At 39.5% G+C, this 20,867-nt stretch overlaps 2 protein-coding genes across 2 annotated transcripts; both read left to right on the forward strand.

Annotated features, from left to right (window-relative positions):
* Positions 1-146: 146 nt before the first annotated feature.
* si:rp71-68n21.9 (kelch-like protein 9) lies at positions 147-13,611 on the forward strand. Its single transcript, XM_042494855.1, has 11 exons — positions 147-295; positions 2,395-2,451; positions 3,319-3,452; positions 3,600-3,775; positions 4,216-4,348; positions 4,863-5,059; positions 5,251-5,326; positions 6,157-6,714; positions 7,146-7,325; positions 8,451-8,564; positions 12,419-13,611. The coding sequence occupies exons 2-11, from the start codon at positions 2,447-2,449 to the stop codon at positions 12,913-12,915; spliced, it is 2,070 nt and encodes a 689-aa protein (XP_042350789.1). The 5' UTR covers positions 147-295; positions 2,395-2,446; the 3' UTR covers positions 12,916-13,611.
* Positions 13,612-18,001: 4,390 nt separating this feature from the next.
* Positions 18,002-20,673, forward strand: hsd3b1 (hydroxy-delta-5-steroid dehydrogenase, 3 beta- and steroid delta-isomerase 1). Its single transcript, XM_042495075.1, has 3 exons — positions 18,002-18,300; positions 18,879-19,043; positions 19,865-20,673. The coding sequence occupies exons 1-3, from the start codon at positions 18,150-18,152 to the stop codon at positions 20,671-20,673; spliced, it is 1,125 nt and encodes a 374-aa protein (XP_042351009.1). The 5' UTR covers positions 18,002-18,149.
* The last annotated feature ends 194 nt before the right edge of the window (positions 20,674-20,867 follow it).

The raw sequence follows: 20,867 nt of genomic DNA on the forward strand, positions 1-20,867 counted from the left end.
GAACAGATTTTGGCACTTTCTGCTGCTTATTTCACTGACAGCACTACAAGTGTCACACTGGGGTGGGGAGATGTAAGAAAGCGCAAACAGTGAGAAAGAGAAGTAGCACAGGAAGTCACTGAGGTCTCGGTTCAGGCAAAGAAACATTGATGCTCGCTTCGACGCTTTGACTCTCCAACCAGCTGCTTCCACTGCAGCAGACGTCTTCTGCTCAGCGTTCCTCTCAGAGTTTTGGGTAGACAAGCAGGCTGGAGGGAGGCCTCGGGTCCAGTCTGCTGAGGAGGATTTCTTCCAGGTAGGTCACCCACAGGTGTTTGTTTTAGGTGTGGATCCATGTGAGGAAACAGCAGGGACAGTACATGAGAGTAAAGCACCATAGATTTATCTGTAGGACTGTTTCAGCGGTACAGGGAGGTACATTTAGGCTGAATTTCATTTCACTCACTTTAATTATGTTTTGTAAGTATTTGTGATGAGTTAATGTGTCTTTTCACAAATACACCTGTCCGCTCAGCTTTAATGGTCAGGTATGCAGTTGACTGCAGTTTTAAGTTGCTTTCAGTGTATTTACACACAGAACAATTTACAGGAAGCTAGAAAAAAGAAATACAGTGAAAAACAAAGGACAACAACACTGGAAAGGGTAAAAGGTAAAATAAACTAAAATAAGTAGGTGAAAAACAGGTTTGTATATAAAAAAGCAACAGTGACCAAATGTCTTGAGTCAGGTTCTCTGTGGACCAGGGATACTCAACATGCTTTGCCCAGGGGTCCTCCAGTAGCACTTTTTTTTTTGTTTTTTGTTTTTAACAAGTTCTGTTTTGATGCTCTTTCTGCATTCTGGCACCTTATTTACCTTGAAAGTACAAGAAAATCCCAGAGTGAATCAATTTATTTTCACTGGGGGCAACTGGCACCCTATCAAGGGCCAGATTTGTCCTGTGGGCTGTAAGTTGATTATCAAAGCTGTAGACAAAAGAAATACAAAGGGAAACAGTTCTAGATATATTTAGATATATGTTTACATAATATATATGGAGTTGGTGGTTGTATACAGTATATACATTTCCAGTATACATGTCTATATAAAGAATATATAGTGTGCAGGATTTTTAGATGTATGGTATGGTACACATATTAAGGTACACATACTCACCATGAACTAGTTGCTTATTAGCACGCATATGAGGCTCTTTTTTGTCATGATAAATACAAAACATGGAAAACCCAAAAAGTTCCTTATTCTGCCTTTCAAAGATGGTGGTACCACAAGAATACTCATTCTACCACAATCCTTTATAATATGGTCTTTTTTATGTAACAAAACAAAAAATGGCTTGCACCTGTGAGGCGCTTGTCTAGTCATTTGACCATTTAAAGCGCTTTCACACAACAAGTCACATTCACCTGTTTACACACACACATTCACACACTGGTGGCCGAGGCTACTGTACAAGGTGCTACCTGCTTCTCAGTTTAACATTCATGCACAATCATACACCGATGCAATTTGTGGTTCAGTATCTTGTCCAAGGATACTTAAACATGTTGACTGGAGGATCAAAATGGCAACCTTCCAGTTAGTAGAAGACCTGCTATACCTCCTGAGCCACAGCCACTTCCAAAAAAACCCTGTCAAGTTAACTATAAATTCAAACGTTCTAAGTCTGAATAAGTTGCTATTTCTAAATTGAAGTCTTGCTCATCACCAATTCACTAGTAGTTAGACACTTGATAACGGACACAGGTTCCCTTTTCTAAAGTTGCCTCAGATTTGGCGCCCTGTAAGCAAGCTGTGCCATATGTCAGCTGTTTGCCGTTTAAAAAAAAACACACCCTCTGATATGACTGATTCACTCTGATGAAAAACACACAAACGGAAATGTATCGGAAATAAATGCTTCACTGTGCAGGAAACAAAACCTCAGACGTTTCACTGCCCACGAAGTTTGTCAAACATATTAAGAAAGATAAATGCTGTTTGTTTGATAAAAGGTTTGACAGTTTTGCTAAAAAGATTTAGAAAAGGTCTAAAGTCAAGTTTAGAGTCATTTTTACTGTCTGCCAACAGCAAGGCCACTTCAAACGCATATACTGTATATTATCACACTGTGAAAAAGATACCATCAAATCAAGGTAAATAACTCTGTAAAATGAACAAAATAAATAAACTCTAAGATAAATATGACCTACCAGTTGAGAGAGACATAAAAATAGTGTCAAAGATTAGCATTATTACAGAAAAATGTATGTTTTGCATAAACCTGGATGAACATTTCCTGTTGATGCCTTCTTCTGGGGTGCAAACATTAAACTCTCTACCCTAAAAAATAATACTGCTTCACTCATAAAATCTATTTCTGTCATTGAAGCTTTTATTTTGTGTCCATGTAGGAAGTCTAACCAGCGTAACAACCAGCGTCTTCAACCAGAAGAGGCCAATGAAATGGGGTAATGTGTTTTCTTGGACTTCAGTATATTTACATTTCAGTGATATTGCACCTTTTTTCCCATCATATTCCAACACCTTTGTCTAACACTAGTAACTCATTACGTTTCTGCAAAGCACAGATACATTGCATTTGTATGTTATTATGTATTGAAAACGTCAAAACTTTACGATTAAATTATTTTCTGGTTAGCGTGTGGTTATATGCACAAAAACACTCAGCTAAGATTATCCCAGCAGGACACACAGTGGTGAGTCGGTAAATTCAAACAGAAAAACTAACAATTCTTCATGGCACTATCTGACTGGAAAACAAGCTAAAAACTCCCATGTCAGGTGGATAAAAGGTAAATTATTTTTTTACATAATGTACATTATGTAGTTCGTTGTAATGTTTCTTCCTTTCAGTATTTTCTACTATACTTTAAATTCCACCTGGTCTTACTGTATGTGGGCAGCGTGTCAGGAAACAGCTTTAAGCAGAAGTGGTTCACATGAAAACACTTCCTCCTTTTCAGATCACAGGACACACAATAAAAAAACAGATAACTGACTTTTGTGAGCTACAGGGTTCCTTCCAAGAAACAAACTCCATTAATCAAAAGCTATAAATTACTGATAATAAAAGTCAGACTTTAGACCATGTATGCAGTTAAGGTCTGCAATTACCTGAAGAAAGTGGTGTTTGTACACAATCCAAGAGTAAGTATTGAGAGACAAAACTGAAAACTGTTTATAATACTTATTTGTTCAGTCTGCTGCTATTATTCACACATTCAGATTGCACTGCAAAGAAATTCTAGTGTCAGTTTGTTGTGGATTCAAAACTGAGTCAGTAAAGTATAATATATAAGTATCCTCCTCTGCAGGGGAAGTGGAGATGACAGCGGGCCGGGGAGGCTGAGCCGCAGGTTGTCTCGCCTGGGCAGCAGGCATCAGTCCAGGGATCCTCCGAGACCTCCAGCTCAGCCGGAGAGACTTCCTGCTCCACCTGACAGACAAGGTGTGTGAGTTTACTGGCTCCTTGATTTCTATTCACACAGTTATACTCAATCTGACAAAACTTATCAGGACCCAGCAGTTTTCTTCACCTGCAGCAACAACAGCATCATGATGACTCTCCTCATCTGTTCATATCTGTTCTCAACAGATGACCGTGCTTCTCCACCAGCTCCTACTCCACCTCCAGCTCCGGCTCCAGCTCCTCTCCCCCCTCCTGTAGAAATGCCACCTAAACGCCCAGACAAAGCCACAAAGCCCAAACTTCCCCCTCGGCCGCTAGCCAAGGTGTTCAGTAGCTCTCTGCATGGAGCAGCCGTGTTGCAGGTATATAATTGTCACTTATTAATAATAACTTATTTTGGGGCACAAACACAGAAGAAAATTATTTCTTAAATCTTTGGAGTTGGTGGGAGATGCCCCGTCACCCTAATCATCAGTTCAGGGTGGAGTTGTACTCTGGCCCTGAATGTACAGTTGATGTATAGCTTTTTCACCAGTTTATCATTTTTTTACCTAACAGTGGCTGATTACATGTTGTCTCCTGTTACGAGGTGTATTTTATTTCTTTTTTGAATAATTTATCTTGCACCAAACAAAAGGTAAAAAAACATCTTTAAAATCCAATTTTTCACAAACTGTCTAACATGTCAAGCTATTCATCATTATCATTTTATTTAATATCTGCAAACACTCTGTGAAATAATTGTCCATTTCAGTGGCACCTTCATACATAAACACAGTTAAAATCATTGTTTTTCTTGCAGGGCTTTGATGCTTTTCGGGCAGACGAGACTCTCTGTGATGTCATTTTGGTTCCTGGAGACAGCAAAGAGACTTTCCCCGTCCACAGAGTCATCATGGCTTCATCCAGTGACTATTTCAAGGCAATGTTCACAGGTGAAACTTCTTGTTTAATCAGGTGGAGAATGAACTTTTGAGCTCAAGACATGGTGTAATACTCCACTATGTAATGCAGCCTAACACAACAGAAAGTGGGACCTGTTACTGTGTTTCCACTGGGAATCATGCCACAAAAAGAAAGGGTTTTTTTTATGTTTTTTTCTTTTAAATTCAGACATTGTTGTGTTTAAAAAACCAACACATTTATTGCTATCAGGGTGCCACTACTTATACTTTCATTATAAAACAAACATTCATGAATAGTAAAAGAAAGAGGAAGAACTTAAATCACTTCTGCATTGAACTTCCAGCTTCACAGTTGTTATCTTTGGCAACATAATTAACTACAGTACCTTTATTATCCTCACAGCAGGCTCGACAGCCTCAGCTGCGTCTTTGTGTCTTGCTGACTGTGCAGTTTGTCATCACACCACCATAAGACACATCTTCTGCGATGATGCAAGATCATCGTTCACCTTTTGTCTTTGTACTTTGTTTTGTCCTTGTGCAGGAGGCATGAGGGAGCAGGAGATGAGAGAGATCAAGCTGCATGGGGTTACTAAGTCTGGGTTAAAGAACATAATAGACTTCATTTACACATCCAAAGTCAGCCTCGACATGGGTAATCTCCAGGACACGCTGGAGGCTGCAAACTTCTTGCAGGTCATGCCCGTCCTGAGCTTCTGCAATCAGCTTCTGAGCAGCGAGGTGAGAAAATTTATGATGATGCATAAATTCAGCTGCAGCTATAAAAGGAGGTCTCGCTCATTAAGCAGTCAGATCCCTCTGGGTGTTTTACTGCCCTTAAATGCCCTCTCTCTCAGTGTCACTGTACAAAAGACAATCATTCTTTTTAATCATATGACTTTATTCCCTTTATGTGGTGTTTTTAAATGCAGATCACTATTGATAACTGTGTGGAAGTGGAGCGTATCGCCACAGACCTGCTCCTGGAGGACGTTCAGCTGAATATAGGTGAGCACAGTAAAAAAAAAAAGGGCAATCTTTCTTCTTTATAAATACTTAAATGAGGTGAAAGGTGTGATCAGAGCTTCTGTGTTACACTTTTCCAACTCTTCAGACACTCAACAATCCCAAAACCAGTCTGTCACTTCATTATATAACCCTTTGAACCCTAGATCAACATCAGTTTTCTTGTGTTGCTTACAGATGCCTTTCACAAGCTTTGATCCTTTGAAAAGTGAGCAAAATCGGTGTGATTTTTTTGTTTCTATTTTTTAACAAAAAAAAGTAATGACTAACTTGGCAAGAAATGTCCCACAAATTTTCAAGATTTTTTTTTTCTTTTTTACCTAAAAACTGTTTTAAGTATCCAGAAACCTATAGTCATAATTATTATAATTTTATAATTACAATTTTGTTAAAAAAATAACATAATAAATACCTTTTTTCCAATACTTTTCCAGGAGATGTTCTTGTTTATTTTTCCCATCTTTTTGTGCTTAATTTTAGGTAATTTTCTTGTAATATTTTAACAGATCGCAATTTTTTGTCCATCCCCTGGTTAAGTTGCCCTCTAAGTTTTTAAAACAAATCATAACAACGCTCAGGTTTAAAAAGATTAAACCTACTTTTCCATTTTTAAAGGTCCAGTAGGTATTATTTAGGGTTTTTTGGGGGGGCATCTACTGGTGAGGGCTGCAGATTGCACCCAGTTGAAACTTCTTCCAAATCCTACACGAAACTAAAGATTTATATTTTGGGCATCCATTTGGTTCAGAAACTAAGATAAACTAGCTGATCATGACAATCATCGTTGATCTTCTTTGTTGTATCAAATGTAGGTGAGTTTGTGAGCCAGAACCTCTCGGCGTTGGTGGAGTGCGGCCGCTACCTGCAGCTGTCTGAAACCAGCATGGCCAACGCCCTCGCCAACAACTCCCTGAAGGGTTTTTCTGAGATGGAGCTCTACCACATCGCCAGAGGATGGCTGGAACACAACATCCCCATTCACCACTCCTCCGTCTATGCTTTGATGCGCAACATTCGCTTCCCGCTGATGAGCCCCAGTGAGCTGATACAGATCTCCCAGGACGACGAAGAGGGAGGAGACTCCATGATGCGCTCTGAGACGGCCTGTGTCAACCTCCTTCTGGAGGCCAGCAACTACCAGATGATGCCTTTCATGCAGCCATCTCTGCAGACCGAGCGGACACAAATACGCTCAGACGACACCCACATTCTGGCTTTGGGCGGTGTGATGCGACAGCAGTTGGTGGTGAGCCGGGAGCTGAGGCTGTATGATGAAAAGACGGGCCACTGGAGAGCGCTCAGGCCCATGGAGGTGCCGCGTTACCAGCATGGGGTGGCTCTGCTCGGCGGCTTCCTCTTCATTGTTGGAGGTCAGAGAAGTATATCTATAATTCTTGTAATTATAATTTTTTTAATTATTTTTCTGGAAAAAAATTAAAAATATGTAGGATTTTTTTAAACTCTTTCTTGAGGTCACTTTTTGTTTGTTTGTTGTTTTTACACACATATAAAACACCATATAGAGGCACCTAAAATGTCAATCATTGTCCATGCAACTACAGAATAGTAGGAGCCCAGTATAAGTGTGATTGAAAGCTCTTATTCGTTTGTTGATATGAACCATGGACCTAAACTAATCTAACAAGAGTTAAGCTTAACCTTTGGAGGTTACACAATTGGTCATCATGCATCATTCAGACTCAAAGTATAACTGAACGCTTTTCCAAAAAAATTACTGACTCGCTATAATTTGTCCTCCACTTTATTCACTTTCTAACGCTGAGTCTTGTTGACGTCTCAGGCCAGAGCACTTATGACACCAAAGGTAAGACGGCCATAGACAGCGCCTACCGCTACGACCCGCGCTTCGACAAATGGCTTCAGATTGCTTCACTCAACGAGAAGAGGACTTTCTTCCACCTGAGCGCTCTGAAGGGGAAACTGTTTGCAGTCGGAGGAAGGAACGCCTCAGGAGAGATCGGTGAGCTGCTAATTCTTGCCCTACAATAGCTGTTGTGTTCCTGGCAGCCTGATAAATGTGGGACCTATATTCACTCTCACTTTTAGCTCTGTTTTGGTCTCCACCAACTCTTAATGGAATATCTGTCTCTTTAGCTGCTAAATGCACACACTGTCTGTCTGCTGTTTGGCAATCCTGAATATCGCCAGATGACAATGAGCCTCTTAAGGCATCACTTTGGTAAATCTCTGTCAACAGATATCTGTATTTTAATGCAGATACATTTTTAAAAAATAATGTAAAGCTAAATTGTTGTCACATGATATCATAATGGGTTTTTACATTGTATTATGGCCAATTTGTTCTGCCTCTCCACACAGCCCAGTGTTCAGAGGATAATGTTGGCATTGTACATTACTGCAAACCACAAATATACAGTATCATATGTACTTCACTATGTTATGCAACCCAACATAACAGCAAAACTACAAGTAATGTACATGTATGTGTATGTAAATTTGGTTGGGTAAAACATTAGATAAGACATTTTGGAATACACCACAACTTATCATATCACAGCCAAGTGGTCAGAAAAACAATGTTGGCATTGTACGTTTCTTCAAACTACAGATATGCTACATTTGTTTGTTTCATATCATATCATTGTTTCCAAAGTGATGTAGTTTATGAGATGACTTTGTCATCAGGGCCTGGGGGGGGGGGGTGATAGCTAGGTGAGATGCCTGCTAAACTGCACCTCACAGTTAAAGACAAACAAACAACACAACCGGTTGTGTTTTAGCGAGTTATTGCTGTGTTTCATGTGACTTTGTAGACATGAAAATCTGCCGTTTTTCTTCCGAGACATTGCTGCCTTTTTAGCCAGGATTTAGCCGAAAGCATGACACAATCTTTTCTTGAGTGTAACCAAGTGGTTTTTGTGCCTAAACCTAGCCATATGTTAACCACAGTGTTATGGAAACCTAAAGTTTCAAGTTATTTGCTACATAGTAATGCGCAAATATAACTTATCTGTGGTTTGTAAAAATGTACAATGTCAAAAAAAAATTCTGACGACAGGAATGAAATTAGATTTGATGCTCAAATAAAGTTAAACTTTTCTTAAATATTTTTCGTCACCTGCAGACACGGTGGAGTGCTACAACCTGAAGAAAAATGAGTGGACATTTGTGACCAACATGGTGGAGCCTCACTATGGACATGCTGGGACAGTCCACGGGGACCTCATGTACATCTCGGGTAAGAGAAAGCACTGTTCAAGACACAGCTCAAACTATGTCTGATTCTCCAGTCTCTTGATCCTTTGTCATTTATCAAGAAGATTGAAATAAGTGCAAATGTGTTGCTTTTATTGCAGACACACCCAAAACTAGGCACAATAGATTAACTGTATGAGGTCTTCATACCGAAACAACAAAACAAAACTTTCCTACACTACCGCTGCGACTGTTTCAGAAATGACTCAAATGACCATTTTTTTGTTCTGCTACCTGCACGATTCATGTCTGGTTAAGTTTAGCAAGAACTAAGTGGTAAAGGAAAGGTCATGGTCATGTTTGCCCTCACAGAAAGCTTGCCTTCGTGGTCAAACGAAACCAACATTGCAAGCTCTCGGGGGGACGCAACTTTGACACATAGTCAGCACTGTTGATGACACATGCTCTGCATGCTCGATTATCCAACCTCACATCCGCAATACGTTTTTTTTTTTTTTTTTTTTACAGCTGTCTTACCACATCATACAACTTCTGCCTTTATTACTGAGAGAGGACAGTCGTTGTTCGTTGTATGAGCCTGTTGACACCTTCACTTTGTGATCAAATCATAAATCATAACTCTGGGCTTACTTACCTTACCCTGTCTGCACCTATGAAGATTTTAAAAAAGGTATAAAAGGGAGTTTAACATCACTAAAACAGATTTTTGAAAACACTTTCTAAGGTGAATATTTTTCAAAACCCCAGTTAGAGTTTTCTCTGTGGACATGTACTTACAACTTAGTGTTTGGGAAACAATGTCATTTCCTCAAATACATGCATGCTCACTGTTGCATTGTTGCACAATGGAAGACTACCAATTTGTCATATTTTTTAGTACTGCGTGATGCTGTGCCAAAACGCCATAAAAAAAAAATTCATTACTGCATTACTCACACATATACGGCAGCTGGAATAGTTTTGGAGCAGTTTGCAACTCGCAAAACTTCACCCTCAACAGCTGTGGTTGTGCCTGCGGTAGCTAGGAGAGGCAGCTAACGGCTAACGTGGTTTGCAGTGAAATACAAGAGAAATTTGGATGTAAACACGCAGGCTCCGTGCCCTGAAGCAGAGACAACCAAGACACTAACACCAGTTATCAGACTGTCACGGCAGCAAATTACACACCCTAAGTTCACTTTCCACGCATGTTTGGTGTGAACACACAATAAGTTTAAGCGTAAAGTAGTCATTACGGTGTGTTCACACCAAACGTGATGTGGACGCGAAGCAAGTCAACATACAAGTAAATTCAGGGTTAGGCAGGAATTTCACGTGACACTATGTTGTGATAACCTATCAGCATTAAGATCTAATTGAGATTCTGCTGACGTTACCGAAATCCAGAAATGAAGGATAAACAATGTCACGGTCTGTGGACACATAGGTGTTCACTCAGTGCTGCACAGAGTCAGAACAAATAAGGACCTGAAGGGCTCAGAGATCAGTGAGCAAAGCTAAAAAGCTCATGGTGAGCTCTGAAAATACACCATTGTCTTGTGAAAGCTGCTTCTGTTTGGTTGCTTCTCAGCAAAATGCCCTGAGTCTTGGTCTTTTATTGTGGAAAGTAAACGACGGAGGGTGTCTAATTTGCTGCCTTGACAGCCTGGTAAATAATAAAGAGTGTCTGTCTTGGTTGTCTCTGCTTTTTTTGCAAGTCGCGAACTGCTACAAAACTACTCCAGCGGTGTCTGCTGCGCCCAGGGACAGTTGGTCCATTTCAGCATCAACCCAATAATGGTGGTAAACATTTAAGAGTGAAATTGTTGTTGATGAGGAGTGGAAGGAAAACTTTCACAAGTCATTCATATCTTTCAATTTCTTCATCTTTATGTTTAACGAACCAACAGTTACGAGATCTCCAATAAGTGTTTTCGAAAAGGTAACGGTAGTCTGTATACTTTTCTAACTTTGTAGCGAGTGGAGCCTTAAGAGATGTTTTTTCTAGTGTGGACGGAGATATTTTGTAAAATCCGTGTACACTTACACTCGGACTAATACCAAGCAGCTGCGTAAAATGCCTGTCAACAGGGAGTATTGGCAGGAGTGTGTGTAGTGTCGCCTATGTGTCCTTGTGTGTGTACAAGACAAATACTTCAAATGATAATTAATAATGATGTTTTGTCTTGACCCCCTGCAATAAGCCTGGGAGCCTGAGACCCTGAGATTTTCATTCACAACAACCGCTTGTGCAATTGATAATAAATAACTTGAAACTAGCAGGTATGTCTGCCGTCAGTTTGGAGTCTGAACAGCTCAGTCTGCTGTAGGACTTGGAGCTGTGAAGGGATCTTTGAGTATATCATTTTTAATTGCATTTAAAGCTGTTTTTTGTTAGGATCATTTATAACCAAAACAAAAAAACAGTTCAATTTCGACAAAATGAATTATTGACAAAGCTTGCATGGCTGGCGGATTTGAAACCACTTCCTGTTAAGCAGCAAACTCTCATGTACCACTCTCAGCCTGATATCAGGCAGGTTTCTAAGCAACCTTGGACAGGAAACCCGCTTTTGTGAGCCGAAACACAAGTTTCACATGTAGGACTGAGAAGCAGGAAACATAAACAGACCTGAGGTTAAAGTGGGTCATAGTACAAAGCGACAAATTAAAACCAACAACTCTCAAAAGCTATAAATTAGTACTTTAACACCACATTTTGTATATATACATCGTATATTTATTTCATTACACCTGCCAGTTTTTGAAATAAAACTCAGGCTCAGCATAAACTAAACAATAAATACAGACTTGAGCAATAAGTGAAATGTTTAAAACTGCATGGAAATTTAAAAGTTGTATTTTTTTATATCTGTCATTTCATGTTATGTGCAACTGTGGATCACTACAAGAGAGAAAGATTTAGAATACAAACCAGCGAGCATTTAGCTTATCAGCATGTTATGTCTACACCATTTTAACACAAATAACTGCCTGACATACTTACACAACTCGACATGAGACTGTTCCTGGCCTCATTTTTAGTGTCAGTCGTGTTTAATTTACTTTGTTCTGCCTGCTTCTGAGAAATATACTTGTCTCCCTGTAGGTTGCTAAATGCTGGACTATATTTCCTTGAGAAGTCAATTTGTGTGAGCTCCTGTACTTCATGCAACTGATTCCCACCCGCGAGCAACACAGTATTGGATATATTGTGTACTTCCTACATGCAAGGAAGTGTGTTCACGTGTGGCACGTCTGTTGGCCACCGAAAACAACTTGACCATTACCACAGACTCTCCCACATACACTTATATTTTCTCATCCTCCTGAGAACAAAGTTTTCTTGGGTAAAAAATTCTTGTCGTAAATGTCTTTAGATAAGACAGACCAAATTGGAGGTTGATCAGGTTAAATCTGTAGGAGTCCCTTAAAGTATGACCCCTGTAAAGGGCAAAAACAGTTATCAATAATAATAATAATAATAATAATAATTGCACAGAATATTCAAAATTCCTCTTGGATTTGTAGTACAGCTCCAAGAGACTTTTTTTTTTTTATTCTTGAGAGATGTATTGTGCATACCCACTTTTATATTTGTGTGTGTGTATGTAAAACAATTCTGATGCAATTGCAAAGTTTTATGAGTTTTTGAGCCGCTTTAAAATTACAATTCATTTGCAAAAATAATAATTATTCCTTGCATTACAAAATGATCCTCACACCATTTAGTACTGTGGCCGGAATCAGCTGCAACCCTACACTTTTCAAAAATGGAAAACATTAATATTTACGACATGATTAAGTGTAAACATTTTCCTCTTTTAGTGAAACACATGTATGATATTTTTTTAAGGATTATTTGTAACATACTGTTATTTATCTATCGCCACACAGGTGGCATTACTCGTGACACCTTCCAGAAGGAGCTGTGGTGTTACGATCCCACTGCCGACAAGTGGAGTCGTCGTGCCGACATGATGGAGCTCCGCGGCCTGCACTGCATGTGCACCGTAGGCGACAGACTCTACGTCATGGGCGGGAATCACTTCCGAGGCAGCAGTGACTACGACGACGTCCTGGGCTGCGAATACTACAGCCCAGACACGGACCAGTGGACAGTGGTGGCACCAATGTCACGGGGCCAGAGCGACGTCGGCGTGACGGTGTTTAACGGGCACATTTACGTGGTGGGAGGATACTCGTGGAACAGCAGGTGCATGGTTGACATTGTGCAGCGGTACGATCCAGAGCAGGATGTGTGGGACAGAGTGTTCAACGTGCTGGAGCCTCTGGGGGGGATTCGTGCCTGTACGATGACCGTTCATCTGCCAGAGGGGTCAGTGGACGAGGCTCAGATACAGGACTGTCCGCTGCCAACGGCTAAGAGCTGATACTGCACCAAAGAAGGGGGCTTTCTGACTCTGTCAGACCAGAATTGGCATGACAAAATTAAGCTGCATGCTGCGGTGAAAAAAAGGCAAAACAGGAAACAGCGTGGGCTGTAAGCAGAAGCAGGTGCAAAGCTAACATTAGCATTCAACAGTTTGAAAGTTCTTCATCTGTTTATAACCTTAATGCTTTTTCATGTCCTTGCACTTAGTGTGAGCGATGTAGCATTTGTCCTCCCTCACTCATTGGTCTCTCACTCCTCAGTTTTAGCAATATAAATATCAATGAAAGATCAGACCCAAACTCCATCTCAAATTGGCTTTGATCAATTGGAAACTAAGTATTTATTTTTAGCAGGTCAAAGTGACTAAAAGCAATCAGATTAACCCTGTAGAATAGACCAAATAGACCAAAAACAATGATCCTTTATCCTGTTAACACTGTGGCTCTCAGTTGACTGTCAGCCGAACTCTTTGTGTCACACACGGATGGCAAAATGTCATTAAGGAACTTAAATTGGAAATTCTTCTTGGAAAATCTGTTAATTAGGCTTGTAAAAACCACAGAAAGCCATGATTTTCCAAATAAAAGTGAGCCCATCAAAGCAGAGATTCAACACATATGTACAGAAATGCTTGATTTGTTATGTTTTGTATGTTTATATATATGCAGAGTTATGAAAATAAAATAAAATGTTGAACACAATCGTCACATTGTTCACTGTCAATTAAGGCCACACAAGAAAACTTGCACAGGCACAAACATATTAACAAATACACACGCACACATAGACTCTTTATTGCATCTGATCCAAGTGGATGACGATGAAAGCGTCCTTGGGACTTCATCCTTCGCCTTCCAGATAAGACAACAGACAGCTGTGATATCAACTGCTACACCAAGGACCACAAACATTGCAGCCCAGACAGCAGAAGAAAATGTCGGTATTGGACATTTTAAAAAAACCACTGATACTTTACATTTGTATGTTTCATAAGTATCATATTTAAGTTTCTACAGTGTCGTACATCAGCTGATTTTATTATCAGAGAAGTAGAGGTGATGGTGGATGTCGTGCCACAAAGGCAAAATGCCTGCAAAAGTCCAACAAACAACAAACTGGGTGTTTTTTTTGTTTGTTTGTTTGTTTTTTTAATGAAATATTGCTGCGTGTTCTGTCGGTGTAATGAAAAGTGGGTATTTTAAGCCACGAAGATCTTTTCCTAACCATAAGTGGTTTTTGTGTCTAAACATGAACCGTTAACCACAGCGATGTTGAAATGTAAGGTTTCAATGTATCTGCTACATAATAACGACGTGTGTAATGCATCCATTTTTGCAGATTCGTACAATGCCGACATTTTTTCTGGCGATTTGTTAGATCCTGGGGCCTGTGTATCAAACAAAACATATGGTTAACCAGACTCAGACTGGCCATTGGACAATTTTTGTGATCTGCAAGGTTAACACCATCAGTGCTGGAAAAAATGTAGCAGGAGAGGATCAAAATACTCCTTGAAATGTATTTGAAATGATCTAATTTATGCTTATTCGACTTGATGAATTATTCAACACATTCTCATCCCAACTCGCCAGATGTTTCTACTTTGCAGTGGACATCTATTAATTACGTTTTATGTAACCTTCTCATCTGCTGTTTACATTCTGGGATGGCATAACCTTGATGTCAACAAATGCTTATGGTGGGATGATGGGGCACGTGGTTATGTTTAGACAACACAAGTACATGGCAACCAACGCCAGGACGTCAACAAATGCACATGTTGGAACGATTGTTAGGACAAGTCGAAAGACGCACATGTTAAGGGGTAGAAATAAACATCACATTCAGAAGGAAAGCAAACACTGAACTCCTGGATGAAAGCCTGCGGTTTGTAGGATCCATGCACCGCCCTTGCACCCTCATACTCTTTGTATTACGTCATAACTGTCAGCAGTTAAACCTGATGCAAATCCTGCCACATTTCATGCGGACACTGCAATAATAATGATAAATAATAACACGGCCATCGATCTGCGCTCTCATTTGACACCGTCCAGCAGCATTTCATGCACATGCAAAAGGGGTCTTTTGGTGTCACAAACTTAAGCCAAAAGCACTGTCAAAGCAGCGCCATTTTATGAGTTAGGAATGAGAACAGGCTGAATTATTGAGTGCAGTCTGGATTTTCCTCTTTTCAGGCTGTGGTGGGACAGAGCTCACTGGTGCATGTAGATAAATGTTTTACTTGAGTGATGATCAAATAGGACACTATGAGAGAAAAATGATTCTGAACAAACGTATGACTTGTGCGCTGCTCGTGGTCATGGTTTGATATTTTCAGAGGCCTCAAAATCCGTCACACAGGTCATGCATGCATGTCAGAAATAGACCAAAAACAACAATAACTTTATCCTGCTAATGCTGAACTGTATGACTGTTGTCCATGATGACGCACGACCTGAGATGAAGTGTCAAACTCCAAAATGTGGCTCATGAACTCCAAAATGTGGCTCATGAACTCCAAAATGTGGCTCATAAACTATGTTCATGATATCGGAGGTGGGTGGTGCCAAGTCATGAGATGTGAGCCTGACAGCATATTTTTATTATGATTTTGAACTTTAACTTCAACTGGAAATTCCCCAATTAAGCTTGTAACTAATTCTTAAAAGCCACATTTTTCCATATAAAACTGAGTCAATTAGAGCACAGATCCAACAGAGATGCACAAACATGGTTGGATAAATGTTTGATTTGTTATGTTTTGTGTATCTATATTAATATGTAGTGTTTTAAAGGTAAGTATGTTTTCTTTAGTGTATAATCACTTGAAACTAAGAGTTGTGTTTTTGTTGCCTGATAATGAGCCATTTATAGAGAGCTGGTCCTCTTCCACAGAGACGTCGCATAACATCACTCAATCGACAAGCAGTCATCTCGCAGTTGTGTTTTATCGACATTTCGAAAATATTGCTAGAGTTTTATGAAAATCTGTAATGGAAACTCGCCGATTCTTCAGTGCATCTGATGCCAGTGAATGATGATGATGAGGGACCTTCACCTTCCAGATAAGACAACAGAGAGCTTATATTAACTGCTCCACCAAGGACTACAAAAACAAGCACTGAAAAGCGGACAGTTACTGGGACATGCTCAGAGCAGTGCTTTTGACATGGCCTTGTGTCACTGTATTCCTTTTGTACTTAAATCATCAAAAGCAAATCGTCTGCATAGAAAAAAACTTCAAAAGAAACTCAGCATCAAGAGACTGAATGTTTTTGGCTGCTTAAGAAATGAAGAGTGGGAAATATTATTATAAACACGATAATACTGGTTAGAGTTGGTTTAAAATCCTGCAGCACTTGGAATTTCCACCACACAGCCACATGACCCACTGTGCCATTCAATGAGTAAACCATGGACAACTATATTTCATCAAAACAGAAAACTTGTTTGTCCACCCAGCTGACAAATGTTACCTTGAAATGTCAAAATGTGGTTTATTTGTCTGATCTAACCTTGTACCTTGATCAGGAGAGATCTTTTTATTTTGGTAATGAACTGGAGAAAATTGACTTATCTTTACTTTTAAACAAATTTCATTAAACTGTTGCTCTGAATTTCTAAACAAAGCTTAAAAAATGGGTCTGTGCTTGTATATAAATAAGCCCTTTTGTCTCCTACACCATCACAGACTTTTTTATTCACTATTTTTGTCTTACAAGTTAAAGCTTCATGTGATCATTTTTTGAATTACTAAGTGTTTTAGATTGAACTACCCAACAGTATAAAAAGTGTGATGACTGTGCTGTCTCTGTGCTCTCTGCTTGCAGGCAGGTGATCGTTAGTGCAACTGGGAACACCTGCGAGTGTGTGAGGTTATTTCGGCCTGTGGGCAGCTGGTAGCTCAGTTTTGAGCTGAACTTCAGTTTTGCAGCTGCATAGCCACCCCTCTTCGGTTTTGTCACGTTTTTCTTTGTTTGCTTGTATGCACCTTTACAACACCAGCACACATTTTCCACTCATCCACCACCACACACATGACTGAGATCACTGACGTCCCCACGGCACACTGTGAATATTAAGTTGATCTTTATTAGGTTTCATTTGATAAAGTAGATATATTTTGTTTAAATGTACCAACGTTTGCTTTTAAAACGATGACAACATTAATCTTCTGAAGCCTGGATCAGTATCAATTTTCTTGCTCTGCTTTCTGCATTTAATAATTTTAATTGTGAGCAAATTCATTGGATGTCTTTCAAAAGCATGGGGGAAATGAAAGAAAAAGAAATGTCACACAAATTGCAAGAAATTAGTAGATTTGGAGTTTTTTATTTATTTCTTTAAACTAGTGAAAAAGATGTCCAGAGAGCTATATTTGTAATTATCATAATAAATTATTCAAAATTATTTTAAAATAAAATTATTTAAAAAAATATTATAATTTTTAAGCAGTCTTTTGAAGTTATTTCCCTTTTTAAATTTTTCTTTTTTATTCTATTGTATTTTATTTTATTGCTATTTTTTTTTCTTTTTTTGAAAGAAATCAAGCCAAAGTTTCAAAGCATGAAATGCAACTAACATGATAACATCAATGAATCAAATTTCAGTAATGACAATATGATAAATATAACCCTCTGAATGGAGCCATTTCGCATTATCAGTTTAATATTGGATATTTTAGTACATTTTGCTGCCAGTACTTCTGTACTTTTACTTAAGTGAGATATTTACTTGAAACTGAGTATTTGTTTTTGATAGTGGTACTTTTACTTATGTCAAAGATCCCTGTGTTTCTTCCACCATGTATCAGTCCACATTTTGTAACATAAAAGTATTCAAAAAGTAACCTATTAACTCAGCTATCAACCTTGTTTTTCTCCCACAGAGAGAGTAACCGTCCTTGGCATTTAAAACGTTCCAGCCCCTCATTTTATCTCCAAAGGCATCACATTCCAACATTAATCAGCAGAGCTCGTCCCCTTTTTTCACACTGCCTTGGAGCAGATATTTTTTTTATGGTTAAGTTTCTGGGTTTACAAAAAGTGAAAGTGCTGCAGCTGGGAGGACAGAAGGTGCTGTTGCTCTCACACAGAACCCAAAACATCCACCAACACAAAAGTTGTATTTTTCTTTTTTTTCACTTTAAGCCTTTTGCTTTGTGAAGACTCTTCAACAGATCCACTGGAAGAGACGCTTTTTTGTCCTCGTGCTGAGAGTTGACCTGTGATGTCTCTGAGAGGTGAAGTGTGTGTGGTGACGGGAGCCGGAGGATTCCTGGGAAAGAGGCTGGTGAGGCTGCTGCTGGAGGAGGAGAGCGCGGCTGAGATTCGACTGCTGGACAAACACGTTCAGCCACAATTTCTCCAGACTCTGGAGGGTAAAATCTGTCTGTTTTTCTCCTAATATTGTTTAGATGAAATACTCTCAAAGTGGGATAAGTTTGTCTCCATAGCGTGCTGCACTTCACAGAAAACACTGAGTATTATACCAGTTATCATCATATTCAGGATATGGTGTTTACACAAGTTCATATTCCCAGTATCCCAATTTCTTTCAGAGTACTTCAGCTAGTATACAGTATTCGGTTATCTCATAAAGAGAATATGATGCTTCAACATATAAAAATGATACTTCAAAAACCAGAGCATAAACAGGTTCTTCATGATACTGAAGGACGCTTACATGAAACAGAAGAACAAATACAAATACAAGATAGTACTACAAAATATAGAGGATATGATGGTTCAGATTGGGGAGGCAGTGGGAGACAGGTGTTGTAGGCTTTTTTGCATCCTATCAGGACCAAGACCTATGATCGATAAATGACTGGGTATTATTACATTTTGAGGGAGTGTTTCTGTTTTAACCGGCAAACCATCATTGTGATTCTACATATAAAATAACCAAATCTTATGTTAATTTATGAGAGCTGCTTCTTGATTTTCTGTGTATCAGACTGCAGAGGCGACACAAAGTTGAGTGTTTTCGAGGGCGACATCAGAGACGGTGACTTCCTGAGAAAGAGCTGCCGAGGTGCATCAATCGTCTTCCACATCGCATCCATCATTGACGTTTATGACTCAGTGGAGTACAGTGAGATATACGGGGTCAATGTCAAAGGTAAGGACGTCGCTAAAGTGTACTTTTATCGAAATCGATACCTCAACTTCTTTCAGTAATTCAACTTCAGGCATTTTCACACCTTTCTTCTCTTACGGATTTAAATGTATTAAATGATTTTCATTTCTTGAATAATTATCAAGAAATGATATTATTATAAGAAAGAAGATAAAGGCACAGAAAAGTAGGACTAAACACTTTCTCTCCTACAGTTTCAACTTCAGTCATCGCTCAATAAAAGTGTAGATGCAGCTCTCCTAGTTAAACCTGAACAAATTGGTTCAATGTCTTTCAGAGCCATGGGAAAAGGGCAATAAGCAATGTAAAACGTAATGGCCCAAAAATTAGCACAAAAAAGTACATAAATATATTTTTTAAAAAAGAAGATAAAAAAACAGCAATTAAGAATGTAAAAGTGCTTTAAAATATTAATAATTTTGTAAAATAATTTTGAAATATATAATGATGATGATTATAAATATAGTCTTTTGGACATTTTTCCTTATCTTTTAAAAAAAATATTTTCCAAAGCTACTAATATCTTGCAATTTGCAGGACAGTTCACATTGCTCAGTGCTTTTTCTCCGCATGTTTTCAAAAGAAAATAAACCAATTTGCTCAGATTTCGAAAGTTTAAACGACTGTGAAGGAATCTTAACACAGCACATGAAAACTGATATTGATCCAGGTCTCAAAAGGTTAATCTGCTAACTTTCTTGTTGTTGTGACTGAAGTAAAAGAAAGTTTGCCTTTCTCTAGATAGTGATTAAGATTCTTTTAAAAACGTGTGTAAACTCAGTTTGAGTGTGTTTTCTTCGCAGGAACGCAGCTGCTCCTGGAGGCCTGTATTCAAGAGAACGTGGTGTCCTTCATCTACACCAGCACCATCGAGGTGATGGGACCGAATGGGAAAGGTGATCCTATAATCAACGGCAGCGAGGACATGATTTACGACTGCACTCTGAAGTTTGCCTACAGCAAGACCAAGAAGGAGGCTGAAGAGCGAACCCTGCAGGCCCACAGCGAGGTGCTCCAGAACGGAGGCCGACTGGCCACCTGCGCCCTCAGGCCGATGTATATCTATGGGGAGGGCTGCCGCTTCCTGCTGGGCCACATGGGCGACGGGATACGAAACAAGAATGTTTTATATCGTATGTCTCTCCCAGAGGCCCAAGTGAATCCTGTGTATGTGGGCAACGTGGCCGCAGCGCACCTCCAAGCAGCCCGCAGCCTCAAAGATCCACAAAAAAGAAACGCCATCGGAGGAAAGTTTTACTTCGTTTCCGACGACACACCGCTCATGAGTTATTCAGACTTTAACCACGTGGTGATGTCACCTCTGGGCTTCAGCATTCAAGAGAAGCTCATGTACCCACTGTGGCTTCTCTACACCATCTGCTTCATAATCGAGATCGGGTGCATGATTCTGCGACCTTTCGTACGTATCGTCCCGCCGCTGAAATGGCAGCTCGTCACCATGTTGAACACGTCGTTCAGCTTCTCCTATCAGAAGGCGAAGAGAGATCTGGGGTACGCCCCCAGATACACCTGGGAGGAGGCGCGTAAATGCACCACTGAATGGCTCGCGTCAGAGCTGCCGAGGGAGAGGGAGAGAATACTAACTAAATGATTGATGAAAAGTTGTTGTTCTTTGCTATTGGTTTGTTTCTGCTTGTGTTTTTATCTATTAATAAAATAAAAAAATGTCTCCAACGACAGTGAAAACAAAAGTTTAGTGAACGCATTGTGAAGCAAACAATAAAAATATGATGTTTCTTTAAAGGACCTATTTGTGTTTTTTTTTTGTTTGTTTTTTATTTGATA

The sequence above is a fragment of the Plectropomus leopardus genome, chromosome 10 (assembly GCF_008729295.1).
Source record: "Plectropomus leopardus isolate mb chromosome 10, YSFRI_Pleo_2.0, whole genome shotgun sequence".
In the NCBI taxonomy this organism is placed as follows: domain Eukaryota; kingdom Metazoa; phylum Chordata; class Actinopteri; order Perciformes; family Serranidae; genus Plectropomus; species Plectropomus leopardus.

Bases quoted from the DNA above. Each gene is read 5' to 3' on its own strand.
- si:rp71-68n21.9 (XM_042494855.1), top strand. The intron at 3,776-4,215 runs GTATATAATTGT...TTTTTCTTGCAG, and splicing joins ATGGAGCAGCCGTGTTGCAG to GGCTTTGATGCTTTTCGGGC. The intron at 5,327-6,156 runs GTGAGCACAGTA...TATCAAATGTAG, and splicing joins GGACGTTCAGCTGAATATAG to GTGAGTTTGTGAGCCAGAAC.
- hsd3b1 (XM_042495075.1), top strand. From the start codon at position 18,150: ATGTCTCTGAGAGGTGAAGTGTGTGTGGTGACGGGAGCCGGAGGATTC. The intron at 18,301-18,878 runs GTAAAATCTGTC...TCTGTGTATCAG, and splicing joins ATTTCTCCAGACTCTGGAGG to ACTGCAGAGGCGACACAAAG. The intron at 19,044-19,864 runs GTAAGGACGTCG...TTTTCTTCGCAG, and splicing joins ATACGGGGTCAATGTCAAAG to GAACGCAGCTGCTCCTGGAG.